This window comes from Caretta caretta, chromosome 2, assembly GCF_965140235.1.
Source record: "Caretta caretta isolate rCarCar2 chromosome 2, rCarCar1.hap1, whole genome shotgun sequence".
In the NCBI taxonomy this organism is placed as follows: Eukaryota; Metazoa; Chordata; order Testudines; family Cheloniidae; genus Caretta; species Caretta caretta.
In genome coordinates this window covers 64951649-64972312 of record NC_134207.1, presented here as the reverse complement: position 1 = coordinate 64972312, position 20664 = coordinate 64951649, and the positions used below count along the sequence as shown (strand labels likewise).

Below are 20664 nucleotides of genomic sequence, written 5' to 3'. Positions count from 1 at the left end.
CAAAAGCTTTTTGCATAAATAAGAGAGTGATTTAATTAGGAAAAAAATGTACAGAACTTAATTGTACCTTTCTCCCAAAAGATCAGTAATTTAAAATTTTATTTCTAATTGAAATGTGCATACTCCATAGGGAGAGAGCTCAGCGAATACCCTGTTTGTATTTTATGGATGTTTCACTTGTTTATAAATACCCATAATTTGCTGCAATCCAACTCTTTTTATGTAGACAAAGAACAGTCCTCAAGTTCTGAGCAAGTTCTTAATGCAGCCCTCAGCTGTGCAAATTTTACGTTCCCCTCTATTTAGCAAGCCAACTAATAGTATTTCCAAATCAAAGCCATGTCTATCATTCTTGGTCACAGAATTCTACAATAAAATATCTCTAAACACTTAAAACAAGAACAAACATACTTTAAAATTACTACTCTATTTCGATCTGATTTGAATGCTTTACAACTTTTGGCATCAATATTAGTTTTGTTTTGTTAGAGAGAATTATTATGGTAAACAAATATGATTTCAACAAAACAAAACCCTTACCGCATATCAAGCGGTTAATGCCTCACATGGTTAACATTAACATATTATAGTTATACCTTTCTAGGAGAACGATGTAATAGCTGAAATCAATCCTATACCAGACTGCTACATACATTCATACATACATAAACAAACAGCTAGCCACAAGAAAGATTTCAACCAAATCAGTAACTTTTCCTGAAAAGTTTGTTTTGTTTTGGCTGTACATACCACATTTTTTAGAAGATACTAAAATATAGTTTTCATAAATTTGAAGGCATATATTGTAAAAGTCAGTATTACTACCATTTCAATCATATGCGATAAACGTATGTGACAAAGTCAGGCTGGATGGCTGCAGGAGGGTCTGGGAAAACAGATATGTTAGCCCTAGAATGCTAAAGGCCCTTTTTCCTACAAACTGGGAAACGGTTACTTCAGGTCAATTAGGGACACCTGAGTCCAATTAAGGGCTGCCTGAAACCTGTTTAAAAAAAATATCTATTCTGGTGAGGGGAGGACAAACTGCTGCAAGGCTGGTGGCAGCATAGAGATAGGTTTCTCCAGTTGAGGGAGTGCGCTCCTCCCCAGAGGGGAGACACCCAAACCCAGTGCCTGTTTAGGGGCAGGACTGACACCCCAGGGCCAGCGACAGGACAACACCTGCCCCAGTGAGGGGGCCAGGGAAAGTTATTCCCCTTTAGAATCGGTGCGTTATAGACTTGTTTTCTTTTGTGTTTGGCCGAGGACCACTCCTCAGGCCTGCCCTGAGGCTTACTGGGAAGGCTCTGAGAAACAAACCCCAGAGAGGGAAGACAGACATGCTCCAGAGTGGGGCTGATTTACCCCAGGCCCTGTCCCTGCCAGAGGAGGGAGCGCTAAGTCCAGCGAGACAGAAGAGGTGCCTTGCCACACATACTATTTTCAAGTTTTATGACAGATTTGGAGACTTCTGCAAATCTTTTCACAAGCTGCTTACTAAATTATGTAAAAACAAATATTACTATAAATATAGTGTCTTTTCATAATGCCTAATGTTAGTCAACTTGGTACTACACAACTCTACTTAACTGACACTAACTTTTAAAACATTACACACAAGGGATTCTTAAATTCTTATGCTTGTATCACACATTTTTTTTAATACAAAAGAAAATGTAGAATGAATCACACGAATAAGGCACCTCAAGCATTTCATCACTAGAGAAACAATACACAAGTACTATTAATTCAGAAACAACAACATTTAAAGACAAAGAATAGTTAGAGTATTTAAAACAAAATGAAACTTCTAAAGGATATCATTTTAAAGATGTTCGCACTTTATATTCTGATGTACAATACCTTCTTGGAAACTTCCAAGTTTCACTCTTTAAAAATAAATAATTAAAAAACAATTTACTTCTCATGTTTTATTTGACAAAATGTTCATTTTTTTCTAAACATTTAAATTAACATGACTGAATACACTTATGAAGTGCCTTTGAGAGTCAGTTTCATTAAATTGAGGTCAGTATAGATCTGAAGAGAACTGCTGTAGCAGTGTTTGTTGTTTTGTATTTCAAGGATTTTTTCTTTTTTTTTTGGTAGGGTCTACTAAACCAGTGGTTATTCAAAAATAAATAAATAATTAAGGATGGTAATTTTCTCTCTCTTTTTTTTAAAAAAAATGCACATAAAAATGCTCATAAAATGTCACCGATTTTTAAGCAGAACTCCCAGTTGATGGGGATTTCTGTTTGAATACTGACAGCATGATTTGGTCCTATACATTTAGAATCCAGAGGACATTCCCCCATCAGTTTACAACTCTTAAGTGGATTTTTTTTTTTTTAAGAAGGTAAAATGTAAATATTTCTGAGCGAGTTTCTAACAAAAGAAAATCCTGTTTTCCCAGGAGTCACAATGCTGAACTTAATAATTAGCGATATTAAAGCTTTAGTACAGTTTAATGAAATTTTAAGAGTTAAATTATCTCAAATCCATTACTGACATTGACATTATTTATTACTATCCTTGTTCTACAAAGGTAAAGCACATTTACTAGAACTGTAAGTAAACATCAAAGGCTACACTTTAATACTTAGAAATAAGTTTTGTAGTTCACATTCAGTCTGAACATATTTGTTGCCATACCCCAGAAAGTTCCAGACACATCAGGGTAGCAGAAAGAAAAAAGAGTTTCATGTCAGTCCACCACCAAGTAGTTTCCCAAACTAGCCATCTTTAGCTTGCATACAAAAAGTTTCTCTCTAACAGAAGATTAACAAAGGAAGATATTTAAATTGTGGAACTAAGAACGCAAAAAGTAAGTTTCCAAGCAAGAAGTTAATCTTTATATTATAAATCCACCGATCTTGATCTCTGAATTTTACACATCTATCTATACTCCACACAAGAGAAAACTAATTTATGTTTTTTTTTTATCTTGTCCATATCATTTATTTTACTTCTGCAATTTACTATACTGGAATTGTATGGCCTTCTGCTCAACCAAAATAGTTTGCTTATAAAAGGCTACCACTTACCTTAAGTTGGATTCTATTTGCTACCAAGTTTCACATGTCCTTCAGGTAAACAGGCAAATCAGAGCTTGGAAAGATGTTCTTCCCACACTCTCAAATGAAAGACAGCTTTGTAGTTTACACAGCTAGCATAACAGAGGATTGCAGGAACTGCAGTCAAGTCATTCAGAGTAAGCTTCTCTCAAGACTCTCTTGCTTGCCTGTTCACCTAACTATGAAAGGAAGAACTGAGTCGTAGCCATGGTACATCTGATCAGGGTTTCTGAGCTGAAGGATGTTGACCTAAAAATCTATTAAAACACTTCCCGCAATTGTACGGATCCCAAGAATATCTGGGACGGAATGTATGTTATTAGAGAACATTCATAGCTCAGATTATCTATCTTCTCTCTGAATAGAAAGAATTGGGCTTTAAAAATTGGCTTTTCTTTGTGAAGATAAATCACAGATGTATGAGTATTGCATCTTGTTTGCCAAGTAGAAACAAAGTCCAAGAAGTAAGTCTTTTCTCTTTGTTAGCCTCATCAGAGTGGAACCGTTCATAAGTGCAACACAACTGTGAAAACTGATTGAAAAACCCCTTGGTAGTGGTGCAGCAGCATGAAATGTATTAATTTCTACAGAAAACTACCTTGATGGATGGCTATGGAGTTGGGAAACACATCAGTGCAGACTGACTGAACCACACTGACAGACTTTTTGATCTCAAAATATTAAGCAAAAAACGTTTTAAAAATGGATTTGTTCTATCCTACCATTTTTACTAACCGAAGCTGCAATTAAAATGTTCCCTAATCATTCAATGCCTTTCCCTTCCTTTCCAACCCCCACATGTAACCTAAATGAATAATTCACAAAATTTTAATTTCTTCTAAGGTAAGTCACTGGAGACTAACTAATGATACAAAATTATGAAATGTTACTTAAGAATGAGCGGTCCTATAACCAACTGCCCTTGAAAAAGTTTAAGAGTGAAAATTTTAAAGGTACTTTTTTTAAAAAGCTCCAAAATATATGCAACAGTAATCTCAAAAGATATATAAACATTTCTTAGTTCATTTTATTCAACTTTAATATAACTGATTCCAGACATTCTAAACATGGTCTCTTAAAAAAAAATTGCTTACACTTTCACATTAAATACTGTTGAAGGTGTCACAGAAATCAGGGGTTCAGCCTTTCAATATATTATCAGCCATTACAATTTTTGTGGGTGGAACAAAACTATAACTTTTATGTAACTCATTTTTATTAGTATCACAGAAAAGCAAGCAAAAGCTTATGCAGAAAGATTAAGGACTTCCCAGCATCCACCATCTCAGATCACTAAATAGTATTTTTAATAAGCTGATCAGAAGTTAAAGTTTTTTTTAACAGTGCTCCCCCTAACCATTGTGTAGAAAACAAAAATGATAAATCACAGAATTAACCTGATTTTCTCTTCTAGAATAAAATTATAGAAGATTGCACAAGTTAGAAGAATCGTATTTCATATTTACAATTAAGATTTCTGTTTGAAACCTCATAACCAGTCATTTTCAGATCCAATCCATTCAACTGAGGGTCAGCAAGCCTAGTTTTTGAAGTTATTTAGCCCCAACGCTTTTCTGAGCTCTCTGGAAAACCTAACAATTTTACAAATGCAATTTGTCATATAATATCTTGTTTGTAGGTTGTGGACTTGAATTCTGATAACTGTTTGCAATTTTGAATGTTATGAAATTTTCCATCTATGGAAAGCATAAGGGAGCAGAACAGAGAAGGGCATCCAGAAATATTGTTCATAAAAATTCTGGAGAGGTGAAGAGAATCATTAACTGCAGCTTTTTTAAAGCAACAGGACACTTATTTGATGCAACTCCATGCACCTTATTAAAAATAACCTTTTGAGAAAGATGAAGACCATCATAAATGTATCCCAAGGGAAAATATTTAGTCATAAATCTTCACAGTAAAATTAATAATATGGTATAGGATGTGAGTTCATTTCATGTCACATTAACAAGATCTCACAGAACAGTATTTTTTCATTTAGGACTACAAAATAAACTGAGAATTTATTATTTATGCGGCATATACGTGCCATTAAAATATGTATTATCACTTAACTTCAACTGTTACATGTAACCCGGCTCTCTTCTCTGAACGTATTTTAGATTGTATCAATGTATGTGGAAGTAAATGAAATTTTGCACATTTTACACATTTCTTTGGCTTTTGTGATTTTAATATTTTAATATACCAAATGCATTTAAAAAATGAATTAAGTCACAAAGGATAATCATATGTTTGGCTTTTCCTGGACAAAGCCTCTTTTTTTGAGTCTCTTTTCTCTGTCCAAGGGGGATTTTATAAACAGGAAGTGTCCTAGATTTTTGCAGAGCACACAAGCTGCAGCTCAGAAAGACCCCCAACTGGTCTGCTTCCCAATTGATCCGTACCCTGCAGCTAACTGGTCTATTTTCCTGCAAGCCCCAGCTGCTAGATCCCACCCATCCAGGTCCTGGATCTCATCCCTGGGCCAGAGGGCCCACAGGAAGGCACTGACTGATGGCTGTCGCTGCATCCTGAGCTTGGGCCAGCCACTCTGCCACAGTGACAGACAACAACACTGCTCCCTGCCCCCCATCCCCTCCAGTGAGTACCCCTGCTGCAGCTACCCCCTCCAGCATTCCCAACTGTCCTCCCTTCTCAGCTCCCCCTTCTGCCCTCTCCTCCCCACAGGTCCCTCCTTCTGCAGTGTCCTCTTTTTGGGAACCTGAAATATGCTAACCTTAAGTTTAGGCTTTAACCCACTTTAACCCACCATTTTGTTACATGGGCATTTCAGAACAAACTATGTAAGGCTCAAGCATATTGTTTGTACTTAGACATGATGGAATTGAGTTTCAGTTCTAACTATTCGCTTGCTTACCTGAATATAACTGTAGGCCTGACTTGACATAAGTAACTTGCAGTAAATCTTAATGGGCATGACTAGGAAGGTGAATGGAAGGTTAGACTGTAAATAGGGGCTTAACAAGCAGTACGTTGAAGTCATGATGTCTACGCTAGCTAAGATAAGCCAGAACACCCCAATGCTGGGGACAATGGACAAGATAAACACAGAATGTAAAAATCAGGTTCTATATGAGCAGCACATGGAAAGAGCAGGCTGTAAAGGGAGAGATTCCTGAAAAGTAATCAAGCCAATTCAAAAACATGTGATGCAATGTCATAAACATATATGTAAATGTATATAAAGGAAGAGGTTTTCTGTGTAACTTTGGATATGTGGTACGCCCTATACCCAGCCCCTACGCTTGAGTCTGATCTACTCAGCGTAGCTTTGCTGTACACCAAATAAAGGAACCTGAGTGATGAAATGTGGAGTCGAACTGAGTTTCTGAAGAACCAGATGAAGTATTCTCCCAAAACTAGAGAAGATGTTCTGGATAAGCTGCATGGAAAAGGTCTCGGAGGGAATCCCAACAATAAACAAACATTTTAATTTTTAAAAAACACTGAAGTAAAAGTAAAACTCACTAAACTTGTATTAGGACCTCCAAGACCGAAGTCCCTCGCATCGTTAGATAACCATTAACATATTTCAGTGCAACGAAACAAGTTTTATCATAGACTTTAAGAGTAGGATTTCACAACTGCTCAGCATTGACTTAACACTGCTCCCACTGATGTCAATGGGATTTTAGGGTACATCTACACCTGTGTAATTGTAGTGCAGTTAGGAATACCCACACTTGCTGTAATCAGGCTCGTGCATGACAGTAGTGGAGATGTGGTGACTTCAGTATTGGCTATGTCCCATAAGAAGCCAACTGGGGACTCTGGATATGTTCTCTGGTTGCTAACCCACACAGAAGTCTGCACCACCACATCATCTTCACTACTCACACAGGCTAAATTACAGTTAATGCAGATATGCCTTCCCATGCTACAGTCACACCTTAATTCACCGTATAGACACAGTGTTAACTTCAACAGGAACAGAGTTTAAGCCAATAAATGAGCACTTTTAAAAATCCCATTCTAGAGACTGAAAAGCTCTAGTAGGTCATATAGTCTACCCCCCTGTCTGTTTTCTAAAGTATTTTCTACTGCTCTAATTTTGTTTTAAGCGTCCTCAGCTTCCACCATTTTGCTTGGAAAACGCCCTTATATTCTTAATATGTCTTATTGCTGATAAATGTTCATGACACTCAACCAAACGTTTCCCTCCCTTCATTTTATCTTGTTTCTTTGAGTTATACCCTACTCTAAGTAATTATTGCCCTTTCTGGGTGTTTCTAGTTCCCTAATATTTCAAGACAAATTCCGTACCTCATTCTGCAATTTACTTGCAGTTCAAGATGCCACCTACACTTAATTTCATTAGTTTCATTTTGAATTATGTATCAGTGCTGTCCGAGCTACAACACTATTTATATATCTTTAAAACGGCCGTGTCAATTCAAAATCCATTTAAAATAAAGCACATTAAGTTTCAGCCTGGATATGACAAATTAAAACCCTGAGATACGAGTTTCATAACAGAATGTTTTTTACAAAAACGTAAGCATAGCAAAGTTAATAGGCATCATTAATAAAATGCTTATGGTATTTTCAACATTAAAATATCAAAGAATTAATTATATGAATATACCATATTTGTAAATTTAAAGTGAGATCTCAGTTCAAGGTTTCTGAACTAGATAAGAACTGAAGCTGATTGAACACCACTGAAAACCTGTCTATCTACAGCAGTTACCTTCACTATCAACAAAACCATATATGCCAAAATAGACTTTGGAAACATACATTAAACAATTTAACAGATTAACCCTTGCAAAAATCGAATCAGGTTTGTTGAATTTCGCAAGAAATAGAAGACATTAAATTCTATTTTGTGTGGAGTAATCTTTAATATATTTCATCATTACATAAGAAATACATATTCACAATTTCCCACTTTCATAAAATGCTCACTAAAAAAACCCTTGAAAACAGATCAGAGCCGCCCTTAGGGTGTGATTATTATACAAAAAATTTGACTGAAAGCTTTCTTTCAAATTAGATAAACATATTGACATGCTCTTTCCTGAATACGATATGTTAACTAACCTAGAACAAAATAATTTTTACACATTTTACAAGCACTATACAGTGCTTCTAATTAAATGGGTAAAAAGCATGTATCTGAGAAATCAGTGAATCACAAAATTAATTTTAAATTTAAGGTATGAATAATTTATCATATGGTATTTCATAAGAGCACTCATTTTTATAATAGCTATATTAGTAAGGATTAACATATAAATATATATTTACATAACATATTAATCATGCCAGAATATCTTGTAATCAAGCCCATTACAAAATGTGTCAATTAATGATCGTTAGAAAGACAAATGTTTATAAGGGGTAACAGTACAGCTTACTATAGTTAGTTTGCCAACTTTAGTGCACAAAATGCACAAATTGAAGCAAAACCATACAGAAGCCAACTACATAACTGCAGATACTTTTTATTTAGTTATTTTATCCTAGGCATAATTACACATTTGTGTAAATGTTAATCTCCTGGTCACAAAATGGAGAAAGTCACTGAAAGGCTTTTCAAGTAGTGAAACTATATCACCTGGCTGGCTGATTTTAGCTCATATTTAGAATGTTCATTCAGAGTTTGGTTTGTTTTTTAAATCCACCCACTGCCAGAAAGCCCTGTCATATTAAGAGTGATGATTGCATGGACATTTTCACAAGCCAATAAAATTAGCCCCTGAATGAGTCACTGGTTCTGTAAATCCACAATAACGCAAGTCTTTTTTCCCTGAACCCCTTCATTCTGTGACGTACCATCAACATCATCTGCAGCTTCGCTCTCTTCTTCTTCTAGTATTTCAAAAGGAGTCATTACATCATAGAGAAATGAGAGGAAGCCATAAAACCAATCAGAACTTTCCTCTGCTAAAATATTAAGGACTTCCTCAAGGGAATCAATATTTTCATTACTGCCATCTTTGGTCAAGCCTACACAAGAATAGAGGAAAGAGAGAGAGAAAAAAAGGAGAGCAGTTAGGTGGAAAAAGGAAACTGAAGAAGAAGGATCTATGAAAGACATCTCATGTCACAGACAGCAGTCTTTACAGGAATGCTAATTAGAAATAGAAGAGAGGTTACAAAAAGTGTCACTCTGCAAAGAAGTAGAGATTCAAATTTGGACAATACATGCACCATGTCAATGCTTCAGGCAACAAGGCAAATCTGGTTCCTCTTTCACACCTTCCTCCCTGTAAACAAACTGAATAATGTTCATATTCATCTTGTCTCTTGTGGCACTTAATATTAAAAGGCAGGAGCAGTCTCAGGAAAAAAAACAGTTACCTAACTTTCGTGCTTCAAGATGTGTTGCTCATTTCCATTCCATGTTAGGTATGTGCACACTCATGTGCGCAGCTGCCCGAGATTTTTCCCCTAATGGTATCCATAGGGCTGGCCGTAGTGCCCCCTGGAGCCCCACGCTCATTCGCCGGTATAAGGCGCCTCTCAGTTCCTTCTTGCGGCAACTCTGACAGAGGGGTGGGGTGGGTTGTCATGGAACGGACATGAGCAACACATCTCAAAAAACAACACATACAAACGGTATGTAACCATTTTTTTCTTCTTTGAGTGCTTGCTCATGTTGATTCCATGTTAGGCAACCCATAAGCAGTATCCCTGAAGGTGGTCTTGGAGTTCACAGGCATGCTGATTGTAACACTGCTTTCCCAAAGTGTGCGTTGTCCCAGGCCTACTGGGTGATAGCATAGTGGGAAGCAAAGGTATGAACAGATGATCATGTCACAGCTCTGGAGATGTCTGGGATCAGAACTTGTGCGAGGAAGACCGCTGACAAATCCTGAACTCTCACGGAATAGGCCGTCAAGATGGTCGGCAGCGGAAGCTTTGCCTACTCATAGCAAAACCTGATGCAGGCAGTTATCCAGGACAAGATTCTTTGGGATGTTAAGGGCAGACTTTTTATCCTGTCCACCTCTGCCACAAATAGCTGTGCTGACTTGCGAAAGGGTCTAGTCCTTTCAATGTAGAAGGCCAGGGCATGCCTAACACATGCAGACCATGTTCCTCATCCAAACTGTGGGGCTTCGGGAATAAGACAGGCAGAAAATGTCCTGGCTGTAGTGGAACTGTGACACCACCTTTGGCAAGAAGGCCAAATGGGGGTGCAGCTGGACCTTGTATTTGACGAACATTGTGTAAGGGGGTTCTGAAGTCAGGGCTCTGATTTCAGAGACCCTTCCAGCTGACATAATTGCCACTAGGAAGGCCATGTTCCAGGAGAGCAGCAGCGAACAAGAAGCCAATGGCTCAAAGTGAAGCTGTGTGAGCCTGGACAGAACCAGATTTAGGTCCCACGGGGGACTGGGACGTGGACCTGTGGATATAGTTTCTCTAAGCCCTTGAGGAACCAGACTGTCATCTCATAAGAGAATACTGACCTGCCCTGGACTGGAGGATGGAAGGTTGAAATGGCCACCAAAGTAGACCTTGACCAAGGACAGAGCCAGACCATGGTGATTCAGGAGGAGCAGGTAGTCCAAGATGGTCTATAGAGAGGTCTATATCAGGGCAAGACTCTGATCAGGAGCCCAACAGATGAAGTGAAACCAGGTATTATAGGGATAACAGAAACATGGTGGAATAGTAGTCATGACTGGACTACAGGTATTGAAGGGTATGTGCTGTTTAGAAAAGACCGAAATAAAGGTAAAGGTGGTGGAGTAGCATTGTATATCAATGATGAGGTAGAATGTAAAGAAATAAGAAGCGAGGGAATGGATAAGACAGAGTCCGTCTGGGCAAAAATTACATTGGGGAAGAAAACTATTAGAGCCTCCCTGGGATAGTGCTTATGGTGTGCTATAGACCGCCGGGATCTAATTTGGATAATTTTTTAATGTTTTTAATAAAGTAAATACTAATGGAAACTGTGTGATCATGGGAGACTAACTTCCCAGATATAGACTGGAGGACGAGTGCTAGTAATAATAATAGGGCTCAGATTTTCCTAGATGTGATAGCTGATGGATTCCTTCATCAAGTAGTTGCTGAACTGACTAGAGGGGATGCCATTTTAGATTTGGTTTTGGTGAGTAGTGAGGACCTCGTAGAAGAAATGGTTGTAGGGGATAATCTTGGCTCAAGTGATCATGAGCTTATTCAGTTCAAACTGAACGGAAGGATTAACAAAAATAAATCTGCAACTAGGGTTTTTGATTTGAAAAGGGCTGACTTTAAAAAATTAAGGAAATTAGTTAGGAAAGTGGATTGGACTAATGAACTTATGGATCTAAAGGTAGAGGAGGCCTGGGATTACTTTAAATCAAAGCTGCAGAAGCTATCGGAAGCCTGCAACCCAAGAAAGGGGAAAAAATTCATAGGCAGGAGTTGTAGACCAAGCTGGATGAGCAAGCATCTCAGAGAGGTGATTAAGAAAAAGCAGAAAGCATACAGGGAGTGGAAGATGGGAGGGATCAGCAAGGAAAGCTACCTTATTGAGGTCAGAACACGTAGGGATAAAGTGAGAAAGGCTAAAAGTCAAGTAGAGTTGGACTTTGCAAAGGGAATTAAAACCAATAGTAAAAGGTTCTATAGCCATATAAATAAGAAGAAAACAAAGAAAGAAGAAGTGGGACCACTAAACCGAGGATGGAGTGGAGGTTAAGGATAACCTAGGCATGGCCCAATATCTAAACAAATACTTTGCCTCAGTCTTTAATAAGGCTAAAGAGGATCTTAGGGATAATGGTAGCATGACAAATGGGAATGGGGATATGGAGGTAGATATTACCATACCTGAGGTAGAAGTGAAACTCAAACAGCTTAATGGGACTAAATCGGGGGGCCCAGATAATCTTCATCCAAGAATATTAAGGGAATTGGCACCTGAAATTGCAAGCTTATTAGCAAGAATTTTTAATGAATCTGTAAACTCAGGAGTTGTATCGTATGATTGGAGAATTGCTAACATAGTTCCTATTTTTAAGAAAGGGAAGAAAAGTAATCCAGGTAACTACAGGCCTGTTAGTTTGACATCTGTAGTATGCAAGGTCTTGGAAAAAATTTTGAAGGAGAAAGTAGTTAAGGACATTGAAGTCAATGGTAAATGGGACAAAATAAAACATGGTTTTACAAAAGGTAGATTGTGCCAAACCAACCTGATCTCCTTCTTTGAGAAAGTAACAGATTTTTTTAGACAAAGGAAACGCAATGGATCTAATTTACCTACATTTCAGTAAGGCGTTTGATACCGTGCCACATGGGGAATTATTAGTTAAATTGGAAAAGATGGGGATCAATATGAACACTGAAAGGTGGATAAGGAATTGATTAAAAGGGGAGACTACAACGGGTCCTACTGAAAGGTGAACTGTCAGGCTGGAGGGAGGTTACCAATGGAGTTCCTCAAGGATCAGTTTTGGGACCAATCTTTTTATTACTGACCTCAGCACAAAAAGTGGGAGTGTTCTAATAAAGTTTGCAGACGATACAAAGGTGGGAGGTATTGTCAATTTAGAGAAGGACCAGGATATCCTACAGGAGGATTTGGATGACCTTGTAAACTGGAGTAATAGTAATAGGATGAAATTTAATAGTGAGAAGTGTAAGGTTATGCATTTAGGGATTAATAACAAGAATTTTAATTATAAGCTGGGGACGCATCAATTAGAAGTAATGAAGGAGGAGAAGGACCTTGGAGTATTGGTTGATCATAGGATGACTATGAGCCGCCAATGTGATATGGCTGTGAAAAAAGCTAATGCGGTCTTGGGATGCATCAGGAGAGGTATTTCCAGTAGGGATAAGGAGGTTTTAGTACCGTTATACAAGGCACTGGTGAGACCTCACCTGGAATACTGTGTGCAGTTCTGGTCTCCCATGTTTAAGAAGGATGAATTCAAACTGGAACAGGTACAGAAAAGGGCTACTAGGATGATCCGAGGAATGGAAAGCTTGTCTTATGAAAGGAGACTCAAGGAGCTTGGCTTGTTCAGCCTAACTAAAAGAAGGTTGAGGGGAGATATGATTGCTCTCTCAAAATATATCAGAGGGATAAATACCGGAGAGGGAGAGGAACTATTTAAGCTCAGTACCTATGTGGACACAAGAACAAATGGATATAAACTAGCCACCAGAAAGTTTAGACTTGAAATTAGACGAAGGTTTCTAACCATCAGAGGAGTGACGTTTTGGAATACCTTTCCAAGGGAAGCAGTGGAGGCAAAAGATCTATCTGGCTTTAAGATTAAACTTGATAAGTTTATGGAGGAGATGGTATGATGGGATAACATGGTTTTGGTAATTAATTGATCTTTAAATATTCATGGTAAATAGGCCTAATGGCCTGTGATGGGCTGTTAGATGGGGTGGGATCTGAGTTACTACAGAAAATTCTTTCCTGGGTATCTGGCTGGTGAACCTTGCCCGTATGCACAGGGTTTAACTGATCGCCATATTTGGGGTTGGGAAGGAATTTTCCTCCAGGGCAGATTGGAAGAGGCCCTAGAGGTTTTTCGCCTTCCTCTGTAGCATGGGGCATGGGTCACTTGCTGGAGGATTCTCTGCTCCTTGAAGTCTTTAAACCACGATTTCAGGACTTCAATAGCTCAGACATAGGTGAGGTTTTTCAGGAGTGGGTGGGTGAGATTCTGTGACCTGCGTTGTGCAGGAGGTCAGACTAGATGATCATAATGATCCCTTCTGACCTTAGTATGAACCTACAAGTGCTTTCACTTGGCCAAGAAGGTCGCTCTGATGGAGGGTTTTCTGCTACCTAATAAAACTTGCTGGTACTGCTCCAATCAGGCTTGTTCCTCCGAGTTCAGCCACACAGCAGTCAGGCTGCCAGGTGCAGGGATGTGAGGTTCATAAGCAGCCTTGGTTCTGGGAGATCAAGTCTGGGTACATCGTGAGCTCTATTCCAGCTACTACCAACAGTTCCAGAAGTATGCCAAACTAATGCTGGGGGCGATTAGGATTATCCTTGCCTTGTCTCTTGATCTTTACGAGGCCCTTGTGAATCAACTGTATCAATGGAAAGTCGTACAGCAGACCCCCACAGACTATCAGAGCAGAAAGGCATTGGACAGGGAGCGCTTGTTGAGCCCTCACATTGAGCAGAGCTACTAGCCTTTCGTGTTTTTCCTGGTGGCGAACAGGTCCATTTGGGAAGTGCCCCACTTCTGGAAGATGGCACTGACTACCTCAGGGTGGAGGGACCACTCGTGGCAAGAGGAAAAGGACCCGCTAAGGCAATCTACCAGCGTATTCCAGTCCCCTGGAAGGTGCACTGTCTTGAGGTGAACATGTTGGATGAAGAAGTCCCACAACCGTAACGCCCCCTGGCACAGGGCTGAGGAAGGAGCCCCTCCTTTTTTATTATAGATCAAGGCCATATTGTCCATCAGGATCCGCGCCACCTTGCCTAAGATGTAAGGAAGAAACACCTGGCAAGCCAAGCAAATCTCCCTCAGTTTCCTGACATGCATGATGAGGGAGAGTTCCTCCTGTGACCGGAGATCTTGGATACTGCAACTGCCAAGGTGGGGTCCCCAACCCAGGTCTGATGCATCTGAGATCAATGTCACTGACGGGCATAGAGTGGCAAACGGTCATTACTGATCGCGGATCTGCCCACCAAGTCAACGATGCGAGAACGGCTGACGGGATTGTGAGGAATAATTCCAGGTGGCGTTTGCTGGAGGAGTAGAAGTCTGAGGTGCAGCTGTGCATACCATGCACGCTGCCTTGTGACCCAGCAATCTCAAAACATAACTGAGGGGTCATGAGCGGGTGGAATCTGACATGGGGGAACTGGACTTCTGGCAGGTAGGCTCTGGCCTGACTGAAGTTGAGCATTGCTCCTATAAAATCTATCCTCTGTGCTGGGATCAGAGTGGATATCTGCTTGTTTATCAGCAGACCCAGCCGTAGCCAAGTGACCCTTACTATACTGAAGCTGTGTTGAACCTGAACTCGCAACTGGCCCTTGATTAACCAGTCATCAAGGTATGGATAGATCTGTATGCCTCGATGTCTCAAGTGAACCGCAACTACCGCCATACACTTTGTAAAAATCCTTGGGGCTGATGAAAGTCCGAAGGTGAGTGCAGTAAATTGGTAGTGGCGCTGGCCCACCATGAATTGAAGGAACCTCCTGTGTCCACAGAAGATGGAGATATGGAAATAGGCCTCTTTTAGGGTGAGGGTGGCATATCAATCTCCCAGATCCAGGGAGGAAACGATGGAGGACAGGGAGACTATGGAGAACTTCAACTTCTTGTGATGTTCGTTGAGGAGAAGGTGCTCATTCTAGGATGGGTCTGAGGTCTCCTTTGGGCTTCGGGATCAGGAAATATTGGGAGTAACCCCCCCTCACCCCCGCCCCCCACACAGGAGAGTCTATCTCCTGGACGAGGAGATGCTTGTGAGAAGGGTGCCTGAAGAGGGACAGGACTGGGGGATAAGATGGCGGGATGGATGAAAACTGCAGAATATATCAGAGTGTCAAAGTGGAGAACACCAAGTGGTCCGAAGTTATTTGGGACCATGAAGTATGGAACGGAGATAGATGGTAAAAACAAAAGGGCGGGGGGGGGGGGTGGATGGATCCTGTGCTAAGTCTGGTACGCTGCCCTCAGGCGCACCCTCAAAAAAGGCCTGTCTAGGGCTAGCTGGGTAGGCCGAGGTGGAAGGTGCAGGCTGTCTGCGTTTATAGCCCTTTCTTTTCTTCTTGAAGGGCTCGTGCCTAGAGGTCCTGAGAACTTGTGAAGTGGTTGCGGCCGGAAGCCTTTTCTGGAGGCCAGGGACATGTATAGGCCCAAAGATCGCAGCATGACCCTTGAGTCTTTCAGCCCATACAGATTGGCATCCGTTAGCTCAGAGAACCGGGTGTTGCCCTCAACGGGGAGGTCTTAGACCGACTGCTGCACTTCTGGAGAAAAGACAGAGCATTGCAGCCATGAGCTATGCCGCATGGACACTGCCAAGGCCATTGACCTGGCTGCCGAGTCAGCCTCATCCAAGGCAACCATGATGGCCAGGAATTCTTGCCTCGAATGCTGAGGCAAGGACTCTTTAAATTTCATCATGGAGTCCCAGGTATTATATTTATATCTCCCCAGCAATGCCTGGTGGTTGGAGATCCTGAGTTGGAGTCTGGCAGTGGAATACATTTTTCTTCCGAACAAGTCCAGCATTCTTGTGTCCATATTTTTAGGTGTAGTGCTCGCCTGACCCTGTGTCTCCCACTTATTTACAGCGGATGCCATGGGGATCCAGGCGATGGGTACATATATTCATAACCCTGGGTCAGGACATAATACTTTTTCTCTGCCCTTTTCAATATTGGGAGCAGAGATGATGGGGTCTGCCAGAGTCCTTTGACCAGTTTCAACACCCCTTCATGGACTGGCATCGCAAACTTAGAGGGGACTGCTGCAGCCCAGAATATCCAAGAGACTGTCTGTGGGCTCCTTCAGCTCCACTTCTAGCTCCAAATTCGAGATGACCCATTTAAGGAACTCGTGGTGAACCCGAAAGTTATCCAATGGTAATGGGTGGGCAGGACCAGCCACCACCTCATCTGGAGATGAGGAGGAGGACAATGCTAATGCTGTGGGAGGGGCTGGAACCTCCTCTGTAACTGGGGTAGATGGCTCTGGAGCCGTTGCTGGAGCCTCGGTACCGGCATTGGAGTTCGAGTCAGGCAACTGCAACTGCACAGATGGCGCTGGGGCTTGCTTCTCAGATGTGGATGACTGATGGGAGTGGGATTCCTAGCATCAGGCAGAACCCCCAGGGGTTCCAATATGGCCAGTGTGTTGGTTACTCCCCTGATGGTCAGGCACCCACTGCAGGAACAGTCCCGAAACCCAGTGTACAGGCCAAATGCTGTTTCGGTGGCCAGAGGATGGATTCCCCTTCCAAGTCCGAGAAGGAATTCTCCCTCAGAGACCACGGGCACGGATGTCAGTGCTTCCCCCTGCCAGCTATGATGGGGATTGAAGCTAGAGGGAAGGAGACTAGCATCTTGACTCCGGAGACTGATACCGTGAAGACTGGAATCAATACTGAGACAGAGAATGCTGAGGAGTCTGGGATCGAGGATCCAGCGACAAACCACTACGGCAGGCCCATGAGGGGTTTCCCTCTGGAGGAAGCCGCCTTCACTGACTCCGAGGTCGAAGGTTAGTCTTGTAATGTGGGTGGAATGGGGAGGGCCAGCAGGTCCCTTGAAGCCTGAAATGCCTCTGGTGTCAAAGGGGCTCTCAAGTGCAAGTCCCAACTGCTTCCAGGTTTTGGCGGCGGTTCCTCACTGGGCTTGGAGCCCTGGAGATGCTCCTGCATGCAGCTCAGAAGACGGCAAGTGGTGTGGCACGGGTCCTGGCTCATCCACCACTGCTTTCTTATCCTTCTTCAGTACGGGGGAGCGCCCTGGGATATGATGGGACCACTACCTATACTAACTAAGCTAACAACTAAGAACTAATAGGTAACTATACGCAAGAAACCGAGACCAAAAACCACTAGGGAACACTTGGAAGTGCAAGAGAGAAAGACATTCAAACAACTGTCACAGGCAGTAAGAAGGAACTGAGGGGGCATGGGGCTGGTACTGTCCCTTATAATGATGCATGAGTATAGGATCCCAGGGGGCACTATGGATAGTGCTGGGGGAAAATCTCTGGCAGCTGTGCACACGGGCATGCACACACCTAACATGGAATCGACATGAGTTAGCAGTCAAAGAAGAAACTAAGCATCCCTGCTTAGAATCATCAAATCCAATTTAAGGCTATCAAACTTCAGAGCTCACAATTATTAAATCTCTATGACAACATCCGAGAACGTTTGGTTTAACAACTCTGTATTTTAAACAAAAGTTTGTCACAATTAAAGGGCAAAATGTGCTCAGAGTCAGTATCCACTGGCCTGATCAAGTGTCTCTGGAGTTATTCTGCCCATTCCAGCTTATATATGGAGGTGGGTATCAAGAGCTGTGCTTGTTCTTGTTTTCTATCGTTTCTACCTCAGAGTTTTCTATTACATCATAACCATAGTGTTCTGTTGGTTTGTTTGTTTGTTTTTTTTAACACTTGCTTGTCAATTCCCCTTGCTGGCATGGTGAGGATATATACAACACAAGACATGATCCGATCTGCAGGCACCAGAAATAAGCGTAGATGCTTTTTTACTCTGTAGCTGTATTATGTCAAAAAAGTATATTCTTTCATTTTAAAACAAAAGCAGTATGAGCTGGGGCTAACCAGAGCCGTGGAGAGCTACTAAAAGAAATCAAAATTACAAATGTACAGATTGTAAACTCTTGAGGTGAAGACTTACCGGTACTATGTTTGCACAGTACCATGCACAACAGGAGCTTGATCTAAGTGGGGTCTCTGGGAGCTATAATACAAACAATGATTTTACATTTTTTGTATATAGAAACCACTGCTCTGGCTCTATACATCTAGAAAGTAGCCAGGAATCAATATGTTCCAACAATATGGGAAGAATACAACAGATAACCAGACAATTAACGGTGAACTTGAAAAAGACTGCCAAAAATAACTTCTCAGAAAACTATGACCTAGTTTTTTTAGTCTTTACAAAAAAAATCCAAAACCCAAGCTAATATACATTGCATATATTAAAACCACCCAAGAGAAATCCTAATGTGTCTGTCTTAGACCAAAAAAGGGAATAGATGCCTTTGCAAAAAGCCAAGCTGTCCAGATACTTGCATAGGCACAAGCGATACAAGTTCTTCTAGATTTTATCCAGAAGTAAAACTAAATATCAGAAATAGCTATTGTAGATTTGTTCTTAGGTAGACCAGGCTCAGTCAATGGTCCTTAATTAAATAGGTCCTTAAGCCCAGAAGAAACCAGATAGCGCTATTTAAAATCAATAGCAATCTAGGGAACCAGGGTTTTCACAGACTGTAGAATGTGATAAGTATAGTACAACTGCTTCCGTGTCATGACTGATTTTTTTTGAGGGGGGTACATTTATTATCAAGAGAAATAAGGAAATGCATCTCTGCTCCCACAAATACTTCTCCCACAGAATAAGAGCATGCCAGTCTTCCATCTTTGAAGATGAAATATTAAGAGTGAATCTTAGGACTGCCCTACCAAGCTGAACGCTGCAAATAATTCTGCTTCTGCATAGTACCATGTGGATGTTACCTGATCAGAGATTTTTCTGATGGTGCTCCCTTTTTCCTGCTGCTTGCAGGTATTTTGCACTGAACATAAATGGTTGTGATTGAGAAGAAATTTGCTGGCTTACAGATTTAGGGAGTACGCTGTTCACCCCATTCTGTGATTATGGGACCATAGTTGTTCCCTCTTTTTATGTGAAAAGACATAATGTTGAGGAATCCAGAGGAGCAGTATATTGACGGAGTTTCCTACACCAAAATTCCAGAAAATTGATCATGCTGCAACCTTCCAGGAACGTCTACTTGCAATGACCCAGAAATAAATCTATCTTGATTCCACACTCCAAATGGTGTTCTTCATGATTCAGACAGATGATGAGAATGTTGCATTTGGATTTCTTATAATAAATAAATAAATAAATAAATAAATAAATAAAGGGAATGTGTTACTGAGGAAGTGCGTAAGACACTTCCAGAGCCTGGAAATTCCAGCTTCTAATGAAAAAATTCTGGAAAAAGGTTGGAAATGTAACATTTTCCAAGGAGTCTTATCCATATACAAGACCACTTTATCAATCAGTTACAGAAATTAGGCTGCAGACACATTGCTGTGGGTTTAGGAGCTAATCTATTAAAAACTGGATCTTGTAGAATTTTTCCTAAATAGTTCCCAATAAGCCTGGAAAACAGAAGTGGCCTCAAGGTCACTTCTGCACTAGGCATTGCTGAGCACAAGATATGTCTCTTTGAAGTCCCACTGAAACCACTAATAACTGCAGCAGGAAGAAGCACTTGGGCAGACCTCTACTGCTAAGGGAATTCCCCAAAACGCTCTCACTTCTACTTAGGAGGTCAATTTCCTTTCAGTTAGGATGAAAGTGAGGGAAGAGGTTAAAAAAAGAATCCAAAACATATGCTCTCAGAGACTCAGATGAGGAAGCTCCCTTTTTCTAAGCAGAGGCAGTAGACAAGATTGAGGTGTCAGTTCAGTCAACAGGAGGAACTAGCAAGTAAGGAAAAAAGGGTACAAGAACTCTTGGTAGTTGTCTCTATCATTTGGAATGAGAAGGTTAATCAAATGGCACCAGTGGACATACAAGAAACTAATTTAGCAAACTTGAAAGCTAACTTCTTTTTAAAAGGGTGCATAACATAGCAAAGAAAGAATAGCAGGATTAAAAAAGCTAATATTCTCTATTCTTGATTACTTTGTTTATGCATGATTTGGCAACTTAAAACATAATGCTGCTTTGCACTGTTTTTTTTTAAAAAAGATAACAAATATAGAGAAATCCAATATAGATTTAAATTAGCCATGCATTTATTTACTCCAGCCCAAAATAATGCAGGAACCTTATATTTGCTTAAAGTTTCAAAAATAAATTTTGAGGACCAAAATTCTGCCCTCATTTA

At 40.7% G+C, this 20664-nt stretch overlaps 1 protein-coding gene and 1 long non-coding RNA gene across 19 annotated transcripts in view; both read right to left on the bottom strand.

The window, feature by feature from the left end:
* ASPH (aspartate beta-hydroxylase) overlaps positions 1-20664 on the bottom strand; it is a 201194-nt gene that overhangs the window by 136597 nt on the left and 43933 nt on the right. For 9 of the 18 annotated variants that reach the window (XM_075125190.1, XM_075125174.1, XM_075125184.1 and 6 more), the window contains one exon: positions 8880-9053. The exons of 7 other annotated variants lie outside the window; for them this stretch is intronic. In XM_075125190.1, the coding sequence (XP_074981291.1) occupies positions 8880-9053 (174 nt within the window). Of the gene's footprint in view, positions 1-7920; positions 9054-20664 lie in introns of those variants that run through there. 2 more of the 18 variants (XM_048840769.2, XM_075125191.1) reach the window with 1 other exon arrangement.
* LOC142071018 (uncharacterized) lies at positions 1917-5659 on the bottom strand. Its single transcript, XR_012666970.1, has 2 exons — positions 3048-5659; positions 1917-2633 (listed from the first exon to the last, which is right to left on the bottom strand). It is a non-coding gene; the product is annotated as an uncharacterized LOC142071018 (long non-coding RNA).